Source organism: Empidonax traillii, unplaced genomic scaffold (genome assembly GCF_003031625.1).
Source record: "Empidonax traillii isolate 1590-97213 ecotype Southwest subspecies unplaced genomic scaffold, ASM303162v1 scaffold488:size1064334, whole genome shotgun sequence".
Lineage (NCBI taxonomy): Eukaryota > Metazoa > Chordata > Aves > Passeriformes > Tyrannidae > Empidonax > Empidonax traillii.
Window position 1 is genome coordinate 325,893 of NW_020955681.1, and position 20,261 is coordinate 346,153.

At 37.2% G+C, this 20,261-nt stretch overlaps 1 protein-coding gene across 1 annotated transcript in view; it reads left to right on the top strand.

Moving 5' to 3' along the window:
* Positions 1-20,261, top strand: part of EIPR1 (EARP complex and GARP complex interacting protein 1) — a 70,258-nt gene that overhangs the window by 6,389 nt on the left and 43,608 nt on the right. Inside the window, exons 2-3 of the mRNA XM_027896244.1 lie at positions 2,605-2,688; positions 7,076-7,208. Coding sequence (XP_027752045.1) covers positions 2,605-2,688; positions 7,076-7,208 — 217 coding nt within the window. The remainder of the gene's footprint in view (positions 1-2,604; positions 2,689-7,075; positions 7,209-20,261) is intronic.

The window sequence follows — 20,261 nt, forward strand, 5'->3', positions numbered from 1 at the left end:
GCCTGAACAGTCAAGTGCAAGTAGAAGGTGATCTTTGCCCGACATCACTTTGAGCGTGGTGTAGGCATGGACATGATGTCCAGTCTCCAGTTAGTCTTACCTGAATTCTAGTACAATGATTGTTGTTTCTTCTGCTTTATCTTCATACTACTGCCTCTCATGCTTCTAATCTAGGTTTTTGTATGTCCTTTGCTTATCTATTTTTGTAGTGGATTTGCAGTTAGGTCTTTGTCCTGTTTTATAAAACTGCCTGTTTTGAACCAGGCACATTTTCTCATAGGGCTGCTGATAAATATGAAATTTGAACATGTAGCTAAAAAATTCTTTATGGTTCATAATGTTTTTGCTTGCTAGTATTTTTTTCCTTGTCTTAGGCCTTATTTAAAGATGAAATGATCTAACTATGTATGTAGTTGCATTGTCTGGCAATATCATTTAGATGGGATTTTGCTGTAACTATGTGTGTAAGGATTACTTGTTTTCTCACTGTTTGCATCTTTCCTATCATGTGCCCTTGTGAGAAGTCCCTCTCCAGCCTATTTGAAAGCCTGGTAGTAAACTCTTCTGGGCTATATGCAGTTTAGTGTTCTACAATGCAGACTTTTAAAAATTTCTATTGGTTTAGATTAATGCATATTCATTATACTATGCTTTTTGCTTTTTTCTATGTAGTAGCTTTAGTCATGAGGCAGGAAGCTTTGTGAAAGATGTAATTTGCAACCTGCTCTGACATGTTGGAGTACAAGATGACAAACTTAAGGCACTTTCCTTGATCTTGACAGCACTCCAAATTCAGTTATGTTGTTCATCACAACAGTTACTTGGTGTCTTCATCTGTTGAAATAACTTCCTTCCTGTTCTCTAGAAGTGTCTCAGAGTAGACAAAATTGTCCATATCTTTGTGCAGGAGACTAATGGAAGTCCACTGTACTGATACACTCTTATGAATCAGATCTTCCTGATTTATGAACACTTGATGAGTTTGAACCTTGTATTGTATGTAGGCATGTTGTAGTTTTTTATGTCAGGGAATAAGCAATAGTGTGTTTCCTGTTATGAAATGTGTTTTAAATACTTTTCTCAGGCCTTTAATTTCCCCACCCTCATCCCCCACACACACCCTGAAAAATGGGAAATAACTTAAAAATATGTCAAGGAAGAGCTAGAGAAACTAATGCATAGATGTTACTATGTATTTACATTATTTAGGGCACTTGGTGTCGAACCTGTTGCATTTTTAAAAGCAGCATGATAAGACTTACTTGAAGTGCTTTAAAAGGGGTGACAATCTATTTTTTGATTTTATTAAGCATCCTGGAGGTCTTTTCTTTGACTTACAGAAGCAACAGAAGTTTGTTTGATTGAAAGAGATACATAGCTGTTGGCTTATTTCTAGAGTTTTCTTCAAAATAAGTGAAAACAGGTCTTTTGAATGAAAAGGAACTCTTTGCTGAAGATCTGCAAATGTAAATTCTATTCAAGACAAAATATAAGCTTCTCTGCAATCATCTTTGTGGTCTTTAGTTGTTTATGTCAATCAGAAACACTATCTAAGCTAGTTTTAAGTAAGAACTGCATAAATAGGAGAGTACAGACAAATTGGTTTGGATTCACACTGATCTCTGACCTGCATTTGAGTGTTTTGAACACAAACAACTTCAAGTTGCCATTCTAGAATTAAATTGCTCTAAATTTAGGTATTATGATATAATGTCTTCCAGATATTCTCTTCCAAGCTTCTAGGCAGCTTTCTGACATTAATTTAACAATAAGTTTCAAATATGGCTATATTGAAGTGTTCCTGAATGCAAAATGTAATTTAGCTGCATGACAGGATGGCAATAAGAAGGGCCATTAACAGTTTACCTGAATCCTTCTGAAGTATTTGCTTGTGGGTTTAGTTCAACCTATACTTTATTTCTCAGTGTCTGCTGTGGCCCTTAACTGCTTTCTTTTGTTTCTTCCAAGACTGCTATTGGTGCAAGTTTAAGATGCAAGGCAAAGAGTCTTGGATTCTCATTAACATAATACAACAAAGTAATAACATTATTGCAAAGTGTTGATATGTAAATAACAAATTATTTCTCCCATCATTTAGACAATTCTTATCTGTAATGGACTGGAGTGGAAAGGAAGGGGTTTGGGTTTTAACTTTTTTCTAAATTTGGTGGTTAATAATGAGAAAAGTCAGATTTTTTTTTTTTTTTTAATGAAGGCATCTTCAACCTGAGTGGTATGAAAAATTCTAAAAGAACAACCTCCTTCTTGGATATTGTAGATAGTATATTTAAGAACTGTCCACTATTCTATGGAGTTTTTTCAGTTGATAAAGGAGAATTAGTTTAGAACTGCTATATTGAATATTATCACTGTTATAATGAAGGCCAGGTAATGTATTTAGCACCAGCATGTTCTCCACTCCTCACAAATGTGAGAAATTGCACATAAAGTATATTAAGCAAAATGGACCTAAGGGCAGGAGAGTCTGCAGTTTGTAAGAATGTAAATGCGTAAAATAATAATTGATTTATAAGCTTCAAGTTTTTTGCTGAAATTAATGGATTGTATTAATTGGACTTTTCTAATGGCTTTGTTCTTCCCTAGGCACGAGCTTTAACACCTCAAACAGCAGAAACAGATGCAATAAGATTTTTGGTTGGAACACAGTCTCTTAGATATGATAATCAGGTAATTTTTCTGTCAAATGTCAGTTGTAATTTTCCCCTCTTTCTTTAAATGTTGTTCCAATATTCTTCTTCTTCCTCTTCCCCGTGTTGAATATGAACATTGTGATAGTCAAGTTGAAGACTTCTGTGAGTAAAATGCAAAGATAGTGTAAAGATATATTGTTGAATGAAAGCTCTGTGTGTTTTCTGAACATTAAATTGCTCTTCTAGATTGCATGACTAAATCTGATTGGTTTAGTAAAGACAGTATTTTTGTTGCATTGGATCTGTAGATTCTCTGGAGCTATCTTTAAACCACAGAAGAGCAGAAAAGTAAAACAAAAGTCTTTAAGACTTAATTGCCTGTAATGAGACTACTGCTACATGCATAGAAGCTTCATAAGCTGAATTTTTCATCATTAATTATTGACAATAAACTGTGTCCTTTCTGGTCATAAGTTTAACAATTCAAACTAAAATTTGAGTGACTTTCACAGCTTGATTTCTATTGGGCTGTCTTTTCTGCAGTTAGGAGTACAAGACTTCTAATTGTACAGCGGTTTTAATTTTTGTGACTAAATTGCAGTAAAATTCATAGTGAAATAAGTTCTTGAGACTAGAAGAGTTAGAAAGCCTGAATGCAGGTGGCAAGGCTTGTGTAGCAGAAGGACTGCAGTGGTGGCCTCTGAGAAGAGGCCAGGAGTTGCCCATGCCAGGTGTGGCTGGTCCCAGTCAATCTGCTGCAGGACACAGTTGAGTCAGTCAGCGTGGTGGCATCTCTGTGAAAATAATTAAGAGAGGGGAGAAGAGAAGAGGCTGGATGGAAAGAGGAGGAGCAGCAGAGGAAATGACAGAGGTAAGACCGAGGTCAGGAGAAACAGAAGATGCTTCATGCTGTAGCAGGTATCCACTGCAGCCTGTGGAGCACCTGCACCAGAGCAGGTGGAATATTCCTGAAGGAACTGTTTCCCATGAAGGCCCCATGCTAAAGCAGAGGAAATGAGTAGGATACAAAGAGCATCACACAGAAAACATGTATTGACCATAACCACCACTGCCCCAGACCGCCCTGCCCTACTTGAAGGGGGTCAGAGGGGTCTGGGGTGCAGTTAAGCCTGGGAAAGGAGGGAAGAAAGGTACTTGTTTATTTTAAGAGGCAGTAGATTAATTAATTCACCCCAGTCAAGTCTGTTTTTCCTGGAACAGTAATTAGTAAGTGAGCTCCCTGTCTATGTCCTGACACTTAGCTTTCTCACTCCTGTTCTTCCTGGTTTCTCCTCTTGTCCTGCTTGGGAGGAGCAGGTATCTGGGTGGGAGTCTGACTGTTAGCCAAGCCTAACACACCACAGAAGTCCCTAGAATTGGATAGAGTGACCAGTTCTTCTGAACATGGTCTGTAATGGGCTGCACAAAACCAACTCAGAGCCGTAGCTCTGGGAGAAGTGAGCTGTCAATTCCCAGTGAAGTCCTGAGGTCATTACTTAATGGTAATACTGAATGAGACTCAAGGAAAAATTATTCCAAGGCATAAGGGGGATGTAGTATTCAGATTGTTTACATTTCAGGTAATACTTGTGAGAACAGTAACAAAAGAAGAGGCAGACAAACTTAGTTAAAAGTATGTACACTCAATTATATTTTTGATTGTGCTGTCTGATGTTCTTCAAATATTTGGTTATAATGTGTCTTTCTACTGTGATTTCTATGGTGGTTTTACTACCTGGGTCAACTAATTAAATCCTGATACAAAATTCTACCTGAAGAACAGTTCTCACTGGATATCAGTTGATATCCAGCAGACCTTCAATAATTTAGATGTTTTGATTTAGGTAAGTTTATCGAGCATTTTAGAAATGTTTACATATATTACAACTTTGAGTATGCTTTTCTTTTTCCAGTGAATAACATTAACAATAGAAATGCGGGACCATTCCTAGTATATTAACAAATGTTTGGAGGTTATTGGCCTTTAGCTGTGCCTCAGGCCATCATTTCCTCTCAGCTAGTTGCTAATCCCTAAGAAATGCCCTAGGCCTCAGCTCATTATTGCTTAATTCAGCACTAGGTTCTCTAGATTTGCTTAAAAATTTTTCTAGTTACCTGACCAACCTTATGAGCTGGCTTGCAACATTTAGAACTTACCAAGTACTTCACAGTGAGAAGTTTTATCATGTGCAGAATATTTCTTCCCTTCTAGTCATGGGCAGCTGTAATGCAATTGAAAGAGTAGCAATTGTACAGCTGGCATGATAACTTTTGCCTCATTGAGGTTTATTGCTGTATGAAGCAATTTTAGGTATTCATAGAAGAATATATTTTAAGTGAAAATATTTTCCTATTAACAGTAATATTTCAAAGGGAAGGAAAATGTTTATAAGATTTTATATTCTCTCAATATTTGACATACTAATATTGTGTAGTACTTGGCATTTAGTTCTCATAACTTGCTGGGAATGTTTTAAGTAGTTTCTCTAATGTACTGTGTTCTACAGAGTGTAGTTTTAGAACTTTTGTCCCCAGTACTTTAATTGTTGCTAAATTTAATGCATTCAGTGTATGCATTGAAAATACCAAAGTATGTATCTTACTCTTTTCTCATCTCTCTTATTCTCAGAACTCTTTGAGTTACTTTCAGTCTTGCATTTTAGAACCTAAAATACTAATTTCCATGATTTATGTAATGCATTGTTGAGGCCAAACCTTTACTCTGTGTTTAGTTCTGGGCCCCTCACTGCTAGAAAGACATTGAGATGCTGGAGCAGGTCCAGAGAAGGGTGACAGAGCTGGTGAAAAATTTGGAGCACAAGTCTAACAAGGAGTAACTGAGGGAGCTGGGATTGTTTAGTCTGAAGAAAAGGAGGCTCAACGGAGACCTTATAGCTCTCTACAACCACCTGAAAGGAGGCTGTAGCCATGTAGGGATTGGTCTGTTCTCCCAGGTAACAAGTGACAGGACTAGGAAGAGGAAATGGCCTCATTCCCCTCAGTGAGGGACTTAGGTTGAGCTACCAGAGGAGACTCCAAAGGAAAAAAAGAGATAAGGTTAAACTGATCTTTTTTTGAAAGGCAGGAGGGCCACTCTTTAAGAAGGATATGCGGTTGTTGGGGTAGATGGATAGTGTCCTAATTCCTGGGTAGATTCCTAGATTCAAGGCAAGAAATGAAGTCTGAAAAGGCAACTTGCTAATCCACTGCAGATGTTGTTACATGCCTTGGATGACAGAATGGAAGAATAATACCAGGTCCAGGATTATATTTGAAGGAGGAGTTGCTGATAACTGTTTGGACAATAAAGAAAAAGATAACATGTAAACTCAGCCCCTTAAAAGTAATAGTGTTTAATATTACCAGTTTAGACTAAGTTGAGAGGTATTTAGTAGCTTCTTTATTTTAAGGAAATCTTCTGTAATTCTGCATGGCTAAGATTTTTGCAGTGATTCAGTGCTTAATTCAGTAGACTTAATTCAGTCATGATGATAGGATATCTCTTGGCTTTTTTCTGTCTTCATTTTTCACCAACTTTTAAAATGAATTTTTGATGAGGATACAGTTCTCTAAAATTTGTGAGTCTTCTAAAATGTATTTGTTCACTGTTGAGGTTAGGGAAATTGGTCCCTTGAGTAAAGTTTTATGTGTTATGCAGGCTAGAATCTTCCTCAATTTCTTGGTTTTTGAGGCAACTATAGAAAAACAACTAACTAAAAGTAGGGAGGAAAAATTATAGTAATGTAGACCTATTTAAAAAAAATATAGCAAACAAACCAGCAACAAATAAAAATGAAAATAACAAAAGTCAAACTTAGTTTTGTCTTTTAAAAATATTACCTCTTTATTTAAATATTATTGTTTTTCTTTATCTTTCAGTTCAATATTTTATGTTTTCATATAGTGTAAAAAAATCACAAATTTGTATCTTGATAGAGATATGTGACTGCTGAAGTGAACTTTCTTACTGAGTTTAGAGTGTTTGTTTGAAAGAAGAAACCTTTCCCTCTCTCCTTCTTTCTTTGTAGTTAGTTTGAATTCGATGATTTGGGTACAGAATTGGTGCAGATATTTAGACTAAGGACTGTAATGTTATTTCTGTTTATTGCTGTTAAGAATTGTTGAATTGTAATACAAATGGTTTATTGACTATTAGCCATAAAAAGAAAAATCACCTTAAGGATTTAAGTTGAAAATTGAGAATAAGCGTGGTATTTCTTCAAAACAGGGAAATTGCTTATGTTTTCCTAGAAAAGTTAATCCTGCATGGAATCAGTGATATAGTAAATTGTTGGTATAACAGTTAATTAAAGTAGATATCAGTTATAAAAATCTCATTAAATAGTTCGTGTAGTCATCACGTGTAGGGAAGACCCACAGGAAAACATTTGAAACCCTGATGTTCTCTTTTATTGTATTTGCAGATTCACATAATCGATTTTGATGATGAAAATAACATTATAAACAAGAATGTTCTCCTTCATCAAGTGGGTGAAATTTGGCACATTAGTACAAGTCCTGCAGATAAAGGTGTACTAGCAACTTGCTACAATAAAAGTAAGTCCTTTTTAAACATTTTCAACTTGTTAAGATGTTTTGATATTTTTGAATATGCAAAGTTTGAACATCTAGCTATGTGGAAACATTTTAATTGGAATTATCAACGCAGGCATTTTTCAAAAAATCTGCTGTACTTTTACCTATACCTCATTGGTGTCATATCCTTACGTTACCTTGGTTAGAAGTCAACTTTTGCATTCACGTTAAGGAAAGGAGCAAAACAAACCTTATGTTTCCCTGATGAATCGCAGAATGTGCTGAGTTGGAAAGAACCCTCAAAGATCATCAAGTCCAACGCTTTGCCCTGCACAGGACCATCCCCAAGAGTCACACCACGTGCCTAAATCATCCAAACTCCTCTGGCTTATGCTGTGACCACTTCTTTGGGGAGCCTGTTCCAGTGCCCAACCACCCTCTGGGTGAAGAATTTTTTTCCTAATACCCAACCTAAACCTCACCTGACACAACTTCAGGCCATTCCCTGAGGTCCTGTCACTGGTCGCTCCAGAGAAGAGATCAGTGTCTGCCCTTCCTCTTCTGCTCACAAGGAAGTTGTAACTGCAATGAGGTCTCCCCTCAGCCTCCTCCAGGCTGAACAGACCAAGTGACCTCAGCCACTCCTCATATGGCTTCCCCTCAAGGCCCTTCATCATCTTATGGTTTTATCCCTCTTACACCAGCTATCAGTTGTTATTGTTCCCTGTAATGTTATCAAGACATTCAGACTCTTATTAATTTTTTTACTTAACGACTTCACAGTTAATTCTGCTGCCTCAAAGTCATAGACAACACTAGCAATCTTGCTGTATGTTTTGAAATACAAACAATCTGATGTGATTTGCTTCTCCTTTCTCTTGTAGGGATAAAACTTGGCAAAGCTTTTTGTTAATTTCTGCTGAGTGCTAAGAATTGTATGAGGGAAATGGACATGCATATTCAGCTGGTAACAGCTGGTTATTTTTAGGGTCACAAATCAAATGGAAAGTTTAAGCCATCTCTGTGTGTCTGAGAATTCAGCTAAATGCTGCTCTGTATTCTTTGTTCAAGATACTTTACTATTGCATCAATATACAGTTAGGTTTTTATGAGGAAAATATTCTTGACTCTCAAGTAAAAATTACGGAAACCCCTTACTAGCACAAGTGTTTAGTTCTTTGTCTAATTTTGGAATTGTGTCATTTATAAAGCCTCGTATCTTTTCATTCCCAATTGTGACGTTAACTAGAATAATAATGGTTCCAGTAGCATTGGAACAATTGTATCTTTGTATATTAACCAGAAATTCCATTATCTAGGACATTTTGGTTTTATACCAAGAAAAATTGGAACTGTTTCTCCACCCTTCCTCATGCCCACACCTTAAAAATACTGACTTCATTACAAAGGGATAACTTACTTGACTCGGTTTCTGCCTTGATTGTAGTGGTCCCCCCTCTCACCAGTCGTGAATATATTGCTTATGCAATTTTATACTATTATTACTGATGTTATAGGAAGATGATTTTATTATCAATTGATAGGCTTACTAGTTATGTATACTCTTGCCTAACCTTCAGAAAAGATCGTGAATTTACTATGCTAGAGGCACAGCACTTGCTTATACTGCATATTTCTAACATATTCAGCAATATTTGTGCTAAAAAGGTATTAAGACCATTCCTCTGGAACTGGCATTGCTGATAGATAAGATGGGTCTTGAGAAGACACTGAGAAGTAACTTCTATTTTTCCAAATACATTTGGCAGCTATTTGATGTCGTGAGAATTCGGGATGTTTTATCCCAAATTCCTTAACTGAAGGGAGAAAAGTGTATAAATATGTGGAAGAAGCAAGGTATAAGAGGCGAATAGAAGGATTAAAGTCTAAATATCTTGGGGACAGAGGAAGAAGGCTTTATAAAACTAGTACTTGAAACATCTAGATGAACTCATGCACTATTAGTTAGTTGTGACATGGTGATGCATCATTTTTGTCCTCTACTATGACAACTCGACGGAATTAAAATAGGGGTGTCAGGGTTTTTTTCCCTTTTGAACAGGATAAGATTGCTACTGACAGCTTTAAAGTAGGTAAAAATTAAGGAGAGAAATGAGTTTAGGAGTCTTCTAGCTTTAGAAGTTAAATTAGATTGTTAAATTTCATATGATACAGATTAGGCTTAAAAAATCTAAAAGTATGAATTCTTGAGAGAATGGCATAATTTACGGAGGACTTTGGGTGATGATAATAAGTGACAATAAGCTGGAGTGCCATAGTTGCATTTTAATTGGTTTAATGCCTACTCTCTGAAAATTTACATGGGGTTTTTTGCCTCTGGTATTTATCGATATCCTAAAGGTATGTTCAGCGAAGCAGAAATCAAATAATTTGCTCTACAGTAGCCCAGAATTAAAATGGAAGATCCCTGTCAGAACAATTGTAGGAACATTACACCTTCCTTTTTTTTTTTTTTTTTTGCTTTTCTGACTAGCTGTAGTCATTTGACTATTCTTTTTTTTTTTTTTACTTTCTTTAAATTAAAATGTGACAGGAGTGACACTTCTAAAAAGTGAATAAGAGAGGTGACAAAGTAATTAAGGAGATTACAGCATTTCTTAGTAGAAATGCACTTTCAAATGTCAGAAAAGAAGAGTGATGGGGTGGGGTGGGGGTCAAGAATGTACCCTCCAAATAGTAATATGAACCAATGAGAATAATGATACACTAAATATAAGTTTAAAAATGAAGATAAATTAGTCTTCAGAAGTTGGTAGCTATCCAAGAGCTCTCTTCAACTGCTAAGGGGAAAATCGTTTCCACATGTATATTACTGCTTAAAGTTTGAACAAAACTTTCTTTGGTATTCAAAAGAGCTCGTAGCCTACTATAGAATACACTTCATTGTAAAAGATGAAATACCAAAACCCTGCAAATCACACTAGGGGGGAGTCACTTGGGAACTGGAACAATGAAGACCCTGGCAAAGCCCTAAACCCCATTGGAATATGATCCATATACGGTCTCAGTATTGCTTAAGTTTCAAGCTACAGGAGGAGAAATCAGAAAGCCACTTGAATGGACTTTTAGTAGTGTTCTGAGGCACACAGAAATACCAACAGGCAACAGGCTAGGGTGTGTCTAATACAATTTTTGAATGTAAAGTAGGTGATGGAAGCCTCAGCTCTAGGGTTGCCTGAAAAAATTTGGACCCTGGATTAATATAGTGATTAATATAATATTGGGAAATACTTGGAAATTGTTTGATGCCCTTTTTATCATTTCAGCTTATTATACACTGTCTTTAGGTGTTTGGAAAATTTCTGAGTTAGGTGGATGTGCAGTGGTAGGTACAGGTTGTATGTGGGGTTTGTGTGTGTATATGCCTTGTGTATGCAAGGACTTCTTAATCTGTTGTCTTGTTTATACATCCCACCTCTTCTCTTACCTGCCCTTTTAGGTTACTGTTAAAATGGAGGCAGAGTAATGTCTGTGGACTAATAAAGTAAGTTTCAGCTTTATCATTAAAGGAATGTGAAATGCAGAGGGATTTTTCTGTAAGCCTTTAAAGAGTTCTGCAGTCATGCCAGTTTGCCAGCAATGGATGTCTTATTTCAGAGTGAGTCTTGGGTCTGGTCTCTGTGGAACAGAATACTAACTAGAGAGGGAGAATGATCATGGTGATGTATTTGAGGAAAACTGTCATTCTAAAATAATTTTTTAGAAATATAAAGAGAACTCTGATAAGTTTCTACTTTATTCCTTGGAAAACCTGAATGTAGCTTTCATTATATCCTAAAAACCGGAATAAAAATTCAAATTTATGCTTTGCTCTGAGACATTTGAGTCATTCAAAGGAGTCTGTGGGTTACGGCCCCCTGCTGAACCCAACCAGAGCTCATGGTCAACACAGCTGCTGAGAATGGCTTTTATTGTGGATACATTCTTTGCCCCCCTCACTTGTTTACTTCTCCTCAGACCTGAGATATTTAGCCAATAGTAACAACTTTATCTTATATCAAGTTCCTGTCGGGTGGCTTAACTCAAGAGTCCAGCTCCTTTCAGGAGGCATATCTGGGGAGGAGTGGGCTTCAGTAGTCACAGAGGAGCAGTTTGCTACAGTGGGCAAGAGTCTGGTGGTTTTTGACAGTTTCAGCCATTAATTATAACGTTTCAGTCTCTCACGCAACTCCCCCTATTTTCCTGAGACCTTGCTTTTCTTCCTTTCCCAGCCATTTACAGAAATGATCAGTGAAATAATTTGCTGAGTCTTAAATTGTTGAATTGAACTTTTAGTTTTGATGCTGCTATAAGATGAACAGTGGTCTGGAGACTTAAACTTCTCTTTTAACTGTTTCAAACTGTGCTGGCAAACTAAACAAAATTATTATGCTGAATATACTATCATATAGAATATGATAAAGAATTGTTTCAGGAGTTGCTTGTGATTTTTTCACTCGTACTTTTGTCAGTGATCTTCAGTAGAACTTTAAGAGAAATTGTTCTTTTTTGATGGCATTGAGACCATAGGCAGTCCTGAGGAAAGATCCTAATGTCATGTGCTGTCTGGTACTTCTGTCATCCTTGAGATGTGTGAATACTGTCTTAGTAAGGACAATTGAAAAAATTACAGCTATTTTGAAGCAAGGAAGTTTTTCCCAATTCTTTATCTTGTGCTATTTGAAGAAGTTTGTTCATTAGTTATTTCTCATTGGGTTTTTTTCTTAAAAATTCCTGTGAGAGCAGAGCATGAGAAACATGTTATTGTATAACAACATATGAAAAGAAAAAGACCAAAAAGAAAAATGTGAATTTGTCTGCTGTATAGATTATTTTTTTTTTCGGTAATAATATGACAGTCACAGGTCTTTAAAACACTAGGAAGGTCATCTAGTTCCACCTTTCCTGCCATGGGGAAGGACACCTTCCACAAGACCACATTGCTCAAAGCCAACGTGGCCTTTAAGACTTCCACTACTTCTTTGGACAACCTGTTCCACAGCCTCATCACCCTCACAGTAAAGAATTTCTTGCAAATATCTATTCTGAACCCTTTAGGTAGTGAAAGCATGCTGTAAAAGTAGTTCATGAAGGAAATGCTTCAACAAGGTGTAAAAAAAAAAGAAAAAAAAGTATGAATGGGAGATTAAACCCTAAAACGTTTAAATGCCTGCTGCTATCTGAACAGAGGAAGAACTACTGAGATATCATTCCTATTTATCTCCAAAATTGGTCAGGAGGAAGGGTAATGTAAGTATCCTGTCTGATTATCAGGATAACCTTTGACTGTATAAATTTTCTTTGACGTAACTTGGAGTTTGGATCCACAGGAAGCTAAAAATGAGCCAGCAGTGTGCCCAGGTGGCCAAGAAGGCCAATGGCATCCTGGCCTAGATCAGGAACAGTGTGGCCAGCAGGAGCAGGGAAGTGATCCTTCCCCTGTACTCTGCGCTGGTGAGGCCACACCTTGAGTATTGTGTTCAGCTCTGGGCCCCTCAGTTCAGGAAGGACATTGAGGTGCTGGAGCGGGTCCAGAGAAGAGCAATGAGGCTGGTGAAGGGACTTGAGCAGAAGTCCTATGAGGAGAGGCTGAGGGAGCTGGGGTTGTTTAGCCTGGAGAAGAGGAGGCTCAGGGGAGACCTCATCGCTCTCTACAACTACCTGAAGGGAGGTTATAGCCAGGTGGGGGTTGGTCTCTTCTCCAAAGGCAACTGTCAGTAAGACAAGAGGGCATGGTTTCAAGCTCTGCCAGGGGAGGTTTAAGTTAGATGTTAGGAAGAAATTCTTTACAGAGAAGGTAATCAGGCATTGGAATGGGCTGTCCAGGGGGGTGGTGGATTCTCCATCCCTGGAGGTATTTAAGAAGAGACTGAATGTGGCACTGAATGCCATAGTTTAGTAACTGTGGTGGTAGTGAATCAAGGGTTGGACTTGATGATCTCAGAGGTCCTTTCCAACCCATTTGATTCTATAATTCTATATGTTCTAGTGGAAAACTGACAGAGATGGGGAAAAATAAGCAATGACAGAATGATTTCATTTGCTAGTGTGAACTATTCTTGATATGGAGGGGATGGGTGAGGTGGAGCAAGTCATTTTACCTTCAAGCTGCTGTCTCTGTGAGAGTATATAAGAACTACCCTTACGTTTTCCTTCCAAATGAAATAGTACCAGCCTGTTGATCAGACCAATGACTGGTTCATCTGTATCAGTATTGTGACTCCCACAGCAGTACCAGCAGATATGTTGAACAGCGTAAACAGAACTACAGATGAGTTTCTAATCTTGAGACTGCTTTTTGCCACAAACTTTTGTAACATCAGTTTCCTGTTGGCTACTCACTGGCCAAACTCCACACCTTTTCTTTTAAGACTTGATACTAACTCTCGGTTAGTATCAGTTCTAAGATTTCAAGATTTGGCCTGTAATACCAACTTGCCACTGCTTTTCTGTTTTTGTAAACTTAGGTAATGTTCTTCCCAAGGTGTTTTCCTTGCAAGTTCAGTAGTCCTAGCCTGCTGGACATCTGATATGGCAGTTGCTCTATGGTCTCATTTATGTCGCCCTTCTCTGACGCTGCTATGCCCTTCTTTAAATGAAAATTCTAGAATTGCACTCTCTGTCTGAGATATGGGCTAATCAAGTTTTCATGGGACTCTGACACAATCACTTCTCTCTCATTCTCAGTGTCCTTTGTAGGGATACCCAATGCTTTGCCAACTTCCATAGCTACTGCTGCACGTGAGGCTCAGAGAACTGTCAGTCTTGATACAAAGAGCTTTTCCCTGAGTTGTAACCAGTTCAGAGTGCAGCACCGTGTTGGGATGGCTTAAATTATTTTTCTCTATGTGCATCAACAAACTTTCATAAACAGAGGAGCTCCTCTTTTACTTTTTTGACCGCCAAGGTTCTTTGAGTCCTTCAGTTGTTCTCACCTTTGGCATGCAGTAGAATTACCAGAGTATAGTGTGTCAGCTCTGTAAGACTAGGAATTGACACCGTGACACTAATAATGCTGTTTGTGGAGATCGCAGTGGAATACCTTCTTTGGTTTTAACTTTAGCCTTTGAGATAAGTCTGTTTTAAATCCGTGGGATAAAACTGGATGGATTCCTTCCACTAGGAAGAGGAAAGACTACATTTAAAAGCAGAATCTTTATCAAGCATAATAATAATTTTCTATGTTGCTGTCATCTTTTGTGTTTGTGTTTGCCCCTGCTTCTCTTTAAGAATTCAGTTTCTTATTCAAATCCATGGAAATATATGTGGACACGGATTTATTTTCCTAGTGTAAATAGATTTTTAAACTCTTACAGAAATAGAGTCTGGGCTTCCATTATATGTAGGGACATAGAAAGCCACCAGAGGGCAAAAGGAAGTGCTAATGGAGAAGGCTGTTATCTGCAACTTTCCGCATTCAGGCAGGCATGTATGCACTCACACATCTCATTTTTCAGTTTTATTTTTCCAAATAAGATAGGTACCCTCGTGCAGTATTTATGAAGACTCGATGTGAATAGCTTTTGTTTGTAGATCCAGGACATACAGGCATGCAAACACAAAATGGTTGCTTAATTTTGTTGAAAAGTAAAATAAAGTTTGCATTTGAAATCTGTTTTTTCAAAACATTAAATCTGCTATGAGTTATGGCTGTCTGGTGCCTTTCTGCAGAGAAAATTCATCAGTAAGGATGCTGGAAATAATGCTGCTGGTGATGCTTCAACTGCTTAGTATTGAACACAGCAGGTAACACTTTTCCTCTGCTGTAGTAGAAACACTCCATGTAGGGAAATCATTGGTATGGCCATGGGATATGGTACAATCATTGAAATGGGAAGGGAAGTTGAATGCATCTCTTAATGTTCCCCAGTGGTGGGATGTACAGAAGAAAGTTTATTCCCATAGACTGAGGGAAGAAATAAATGTGCTTGATGTTCTCCTAATGTTCTTTGTGGCTTGTACCTATTCTTTTTCTAGGAATTCTGGCTGTTACATGTAATTGTAGGGTTCCTTTACAAGTGACTTTCAAGTGAAATGGTTGAATTTCTGATCCATGTGATTAAAAAAAAAAAAACAACTACACAAGTGGTAAATAGTTTGAGAAGTTGTTCCATGTTAATTTCTGTTTAAATTTGAAGACCTCTGTGCATAGCTGTGTAGTGAGTTCTGTTCAAATGACTGGTAACGTAGCTGTCATATCATAGTCTATGCTATAATCTTATTCGTATGTAAGACTACTGCAGGAGTCAAGCTCAGTAGTGTCTCAGTGTAAAGTGTAAGAACTGGGTGACCATATGTAATATAATTAACTTGAAACACAGATCATTGTTATTGCTTGATTTAGGATTTCATCTCTATTTGACAGCGATTATCAGGATAATTGTAACATTTGTTGTAGGAAGCAAAGTAGAACTAATGTTATAAAGAAGAGAGAGGAGAGAAAATTACTGAAATGCAAGTATTGCAGGATGGTCATGATATGGAAAAGATTGCTTTGAATACAGAAAGTGGAAAAATGCTTTTGAATTAGAACTGTCACTGAAGATAATCCCTTGAATTATCAGGCTGCTCTATCCTTCCCTGTCAGAAGGTTTCTTTCTTCTCCCCATTTACTTTTTCAAAGTCCTCAGGAACCTCTCTCCATCACCATGACCATTCAAAGACAATTGAATATTAATAATGTCTACATTATATTTATATATTTTTATAATTATATTCATAAATGTATAATTTTAATATATTATCTAATATTTTGCTTATTGATACCTTGAGGTGTCAGGTAAGTGAAATTCAACTAAAAAGAAACTCAAACAATGAGATACATTGTTCTTGTATTAGTAAAAGTAGCTTTTTTAAAAAATTGTAGCATTTGTAACTGACTTAATGACCAGAATATCAGGTGTATCTTGAAACAGTACATCTAGCTAACACTTGTTTATAATTATTTTCTTCCATTAATTACTTTTTCTTCACGTGTAAGCACATCTGGACTCTAGCTACCCAAACTGGCTAGTTAATGTGAAGATATAAGCTGATTGTGATTCTGAGATCTAAGGTTTGAACCCCAAGTTGTTGCTGGAAGAAAGTTTGTGGCCACGCATCTGGGTTTCTATTGAGGGGAAGTACCAAGAGGAGACTGTGGTATGAGGGGTAATGAACTTACTTTTGGAATCAAGTTATTGTTTAGAACTTGGTCCCTCCAGCTTGAGGCAGCCACGTAAGCTGCTCATGTTGGATATAGTGGCATTTGTCCTGCTTGGGGTAGATTTCTATGAACTGGCATTCTGTTTGTCTTTGGGACTCCTATGGAGTAGAATGGGGATGCTTAAGATTATTTAGATAAAACCTTGACTATGCTTCCTTCTATTAAAGTGCCTGATTCAATGGCAGGATAAGTGATCTGCAGTTCCCATTGACTTGTTAAGGAATTTAGTGTTTTAATACCTTATGAAACATCAAGTCGGAACTTTACTGCATTGGTGTCATCTCAATGGACTTCACTGACGGCTGCCATGGCTTTGTTGGTGATGAAAGTGAGTTGCCTCCATGAGACTCCTTTTGTGTATGTAGAAGTATCAATATGAACAATACTGTTCAGCTTCACTCAGTGATGATGGAACCCAACATGTAAACATGGTTCATTAACTTTTATCAGGGTATTGTGCAGCTCTGCTCAGCAGAAAAGTGACTTTTATATGGCCAGCCACTGGCTTGCTACGTGTATGGCTCCCACTGTTGGATTATGCTGTGCTGGTGGTAACAATACCAGAAAGATCATTGCAAACAAACCCAAGCACGTAGTGCTGGTTTCTCCTTTCTTTTCTACTGTGTTAAAATAGATAGAGAGATATATCTGTGGTATCAAACAAGCCATTGCTGTGAGTTATCAGATCTGGTCATGTGAAGTGTCAGAAAGAAATCATGCCTATTTGTGCAGCTGAGCAGCCAAATTCTTCCTGAAGAGCAGAGTTCAGCTCATCAGTGATGGTTGTAGTTATTTGCTTGGGCTGTCCTCATATAGCACAGTTTGAGAAGGGCGCTCAGCAAATTTTGAGCTCCCTCAGATAGATGTATGTCTGTAGAGTATATCATCAAAAAATATCTATGCTGGAGTGTTATCTCAAATCACCTTGGGATAGCATAAGAAACATCAGATTATTAAAAAAAAAAAAAAAAGAAAAGCAATTTATGCCTTGTCCAATTTGACTACCTGCTTTCTGCACGTTTTGTCTCCTGTTCCTCCATAGAAAATGATGGGTTTAGCTATCACTCCATGCCATAACTCCACACCTTCGCACGCTGTTAGATGATTCTGTCTGTGTTACTGTGTAGCTGATGAGGTTTTTAAAACCCCTTAGATATCTGTATATACAGTACAAACATGGGAGGCTGCTGTTTAGAGACTTAAGCCTGTATCTGTGTTGTATGGTTGTGCAGTAAATGTAAATTTATGGTTATCTGTGGTCTGCAGCTTATTTAGTGCTTTCCACAGGTTGGAGTAATATGAGACAACAGCTGAGTACAGAGGATGTCCTGTGATGAATATACGTGGACTGTTGTGTGTTACTGTTTTTCTACTAATAATTTCTACTTTTGTCTCCAATGAAAACATACCTCTATCGGGATAAAAAGTGAGATGCTATGTTTCTATGTTTTTTTTTTTTTTTTGAAAATCAAAGGCTGTATTTTGGTAGCTAAAAAGTGCATTTAAGTAATGGAAAGAAAGCTAAACCGCCTATGGCTCTTTATTCCTACATAAATCTCACCCCATATATTTCAGAAAAATGTAAAATCAAAGACTACACAGGCTTTTAGGACAAAAGATGAAATTATTAACCCAGAAAAAGAATCATGCATTGTTTCCCTCTCTTTTGCCTGTGAAGGGCATATTGTCAGATAAATAGAATACAGTTTATCTTTTTATGAACTGACTGAAAAGGCTACTAGGTTATTATTTTTTTTAAAAATAATATACATATCTGAGTAATTTGTTTTTTCTTCATTTTGTTAAACTCAGAGAAGGATGTTTACATTGATTTATAAGGAAGAGTGATAAATGTTTGTCAATGGAAAGAAGGAGAGTTCTGAGCATGAGCTTGTTCCTGTCATACCGAGAGCATTAATGGGCACCAGCTGGGCTGTAGCTATAGCAGCTTCACCACTTCAGCCTTGCTCAGCACGAGCTGCTGTGGCAATGCTGCAGAAGGGCCTCTTGTGCAGATTTTGGAAGAATACACTTCAGTTGTTGTTCCCTGGGCAACAGAATAACTGCAGCCAGCTGGCTTTGCACCACCTGAGCTGATCAAAGAGCAAACCCTGTCAGGCACTGATACTTCAGCTCCTCCAGCTTCAGTGTGAATGTCTGCAGGCAGTGATGTAGGAAGCATTGTCATTCAGGTTTCAAGGTTAAACACAGGGGAATGCAGTAGAATGATAGCAGAAAATAAAATGAAAACATTGTTCCTGTAGATACTACAGTCAGATGTGTATAGCTGTTGATGATAGAGAATTAATTTTAAAATACTGAATTACTAATGTATGCATAAAACATCTGGAATTACTCAAAAAGAGAGACTAGCAATAATTGGCTTGAATTTTGGTAGAAGGAAAAACAACCAAGGATGATATATTGTAGGTATTTAATTAGGAAAGATCATAAGGAATGATTGAACACAAAGGTTAAAATGCTCTGTAAAATGATATGATTATGGAGGACTAAGCAGACTTAGATCTGGTCTGATGTAAGCATCTGTCAGGTCAGGACTGCAGTGGTACGGTGGGTTTTTTTCAGCAAGAGGTGCCAGAAGAATGAAAGGTGGATGATTGAACATTAGTGAACTGTAACTGTGTCCATATTGGCTGATATGGACCTGTATAACTGGGATCAAGATCCGAGTATGCTAGATGAGAGTGGGGTGTGGAAGAGACAGGTGGTAGAGCTTCCTGTATGTCCATTAAATCTATTCTTACACTTCTTTCCTTATGTTATTGTAACGCCTACTTAACAGCGTGTTTAAGAGGGCAGTTAACTTCTTAAAATACTGTTTTAAACTTTCATATTGCCTAACAAAGGTTAAAAAGGTTGATACTGCTTTTAACCAGTCCTCTTTAAATAAGTTTCTCCTTTATTTTTTCTAATGTGTACATTTACTGCCTGCAAAAGATAATAGATTGACTTTTGGAGAAGTGACTCCAGTGAGTGAACTGTTGGCAGGCAGAACATGGATAAGCCATATTACTCACTGATTTTTAGCAAGTTCTGGGTGTTTGTCAATTTCTGCGTGTACTCTGGCCTCTTGTTTGCTGAAACTGCGGAGTGTTGATTAGTATCCACACTTATGTTGAGGGTTTGGTTTTTATATTCCTTATATTCTTTTTAGATTTTTCGTATTTCTATTTGTTTTAGTAATATTTTATGAAGGTGTCTCCAAAGTAGTTTCAGGTGGGTTTTTCTGCCTTTTGTTTTTGTTTTGGATTGTTGTTGTTAACACTCAAACCCCTAAACTTTTAAGTAGAATAGTTTCTTTCTCTAGGTTTTCCTTACAAAAAACGCATTTGAGGAGGGAGCATTTCAATAAAGCATGAGAAAATGAAATTGCTGGGTTGTTTTTAATTGGAAAATCACAGCTCCAACATAATAAGTATGACATTTTGTTCTTAATAATATAAAAACCAAAAAGGTCTAAGTGAGAACACTTACTCTGTACGATGAGAAACTAGACTGTGTCTTGTTCTGATTTATTGTATAAGTCAACCAGATATCAACTAGTTTCTTAGTATGTTTACTTATTATGTTGCATGTTAAGTGCTTTTTAAAACTGTTATTTATTAGAGAGAATAAATTAAGGAGTCTGTATGAACAGATTTTGCCACCTGATGTTGAGTTGCATTCATTCAGTTGCACTTTCTGAAGGAATCTTTATAACAATTCTGACGTACTTAAAATTTTAGGTTCTTCTCTTTAAATCTGGAAATGTGACAGAGCTCACTTCTTTTATTATTTAAGTCTTCAACTGTAGTAATTGATAGTGCAAAATCAAGGGTTGTGTGAAGTGCGTAGTGTGAAGTTCATCC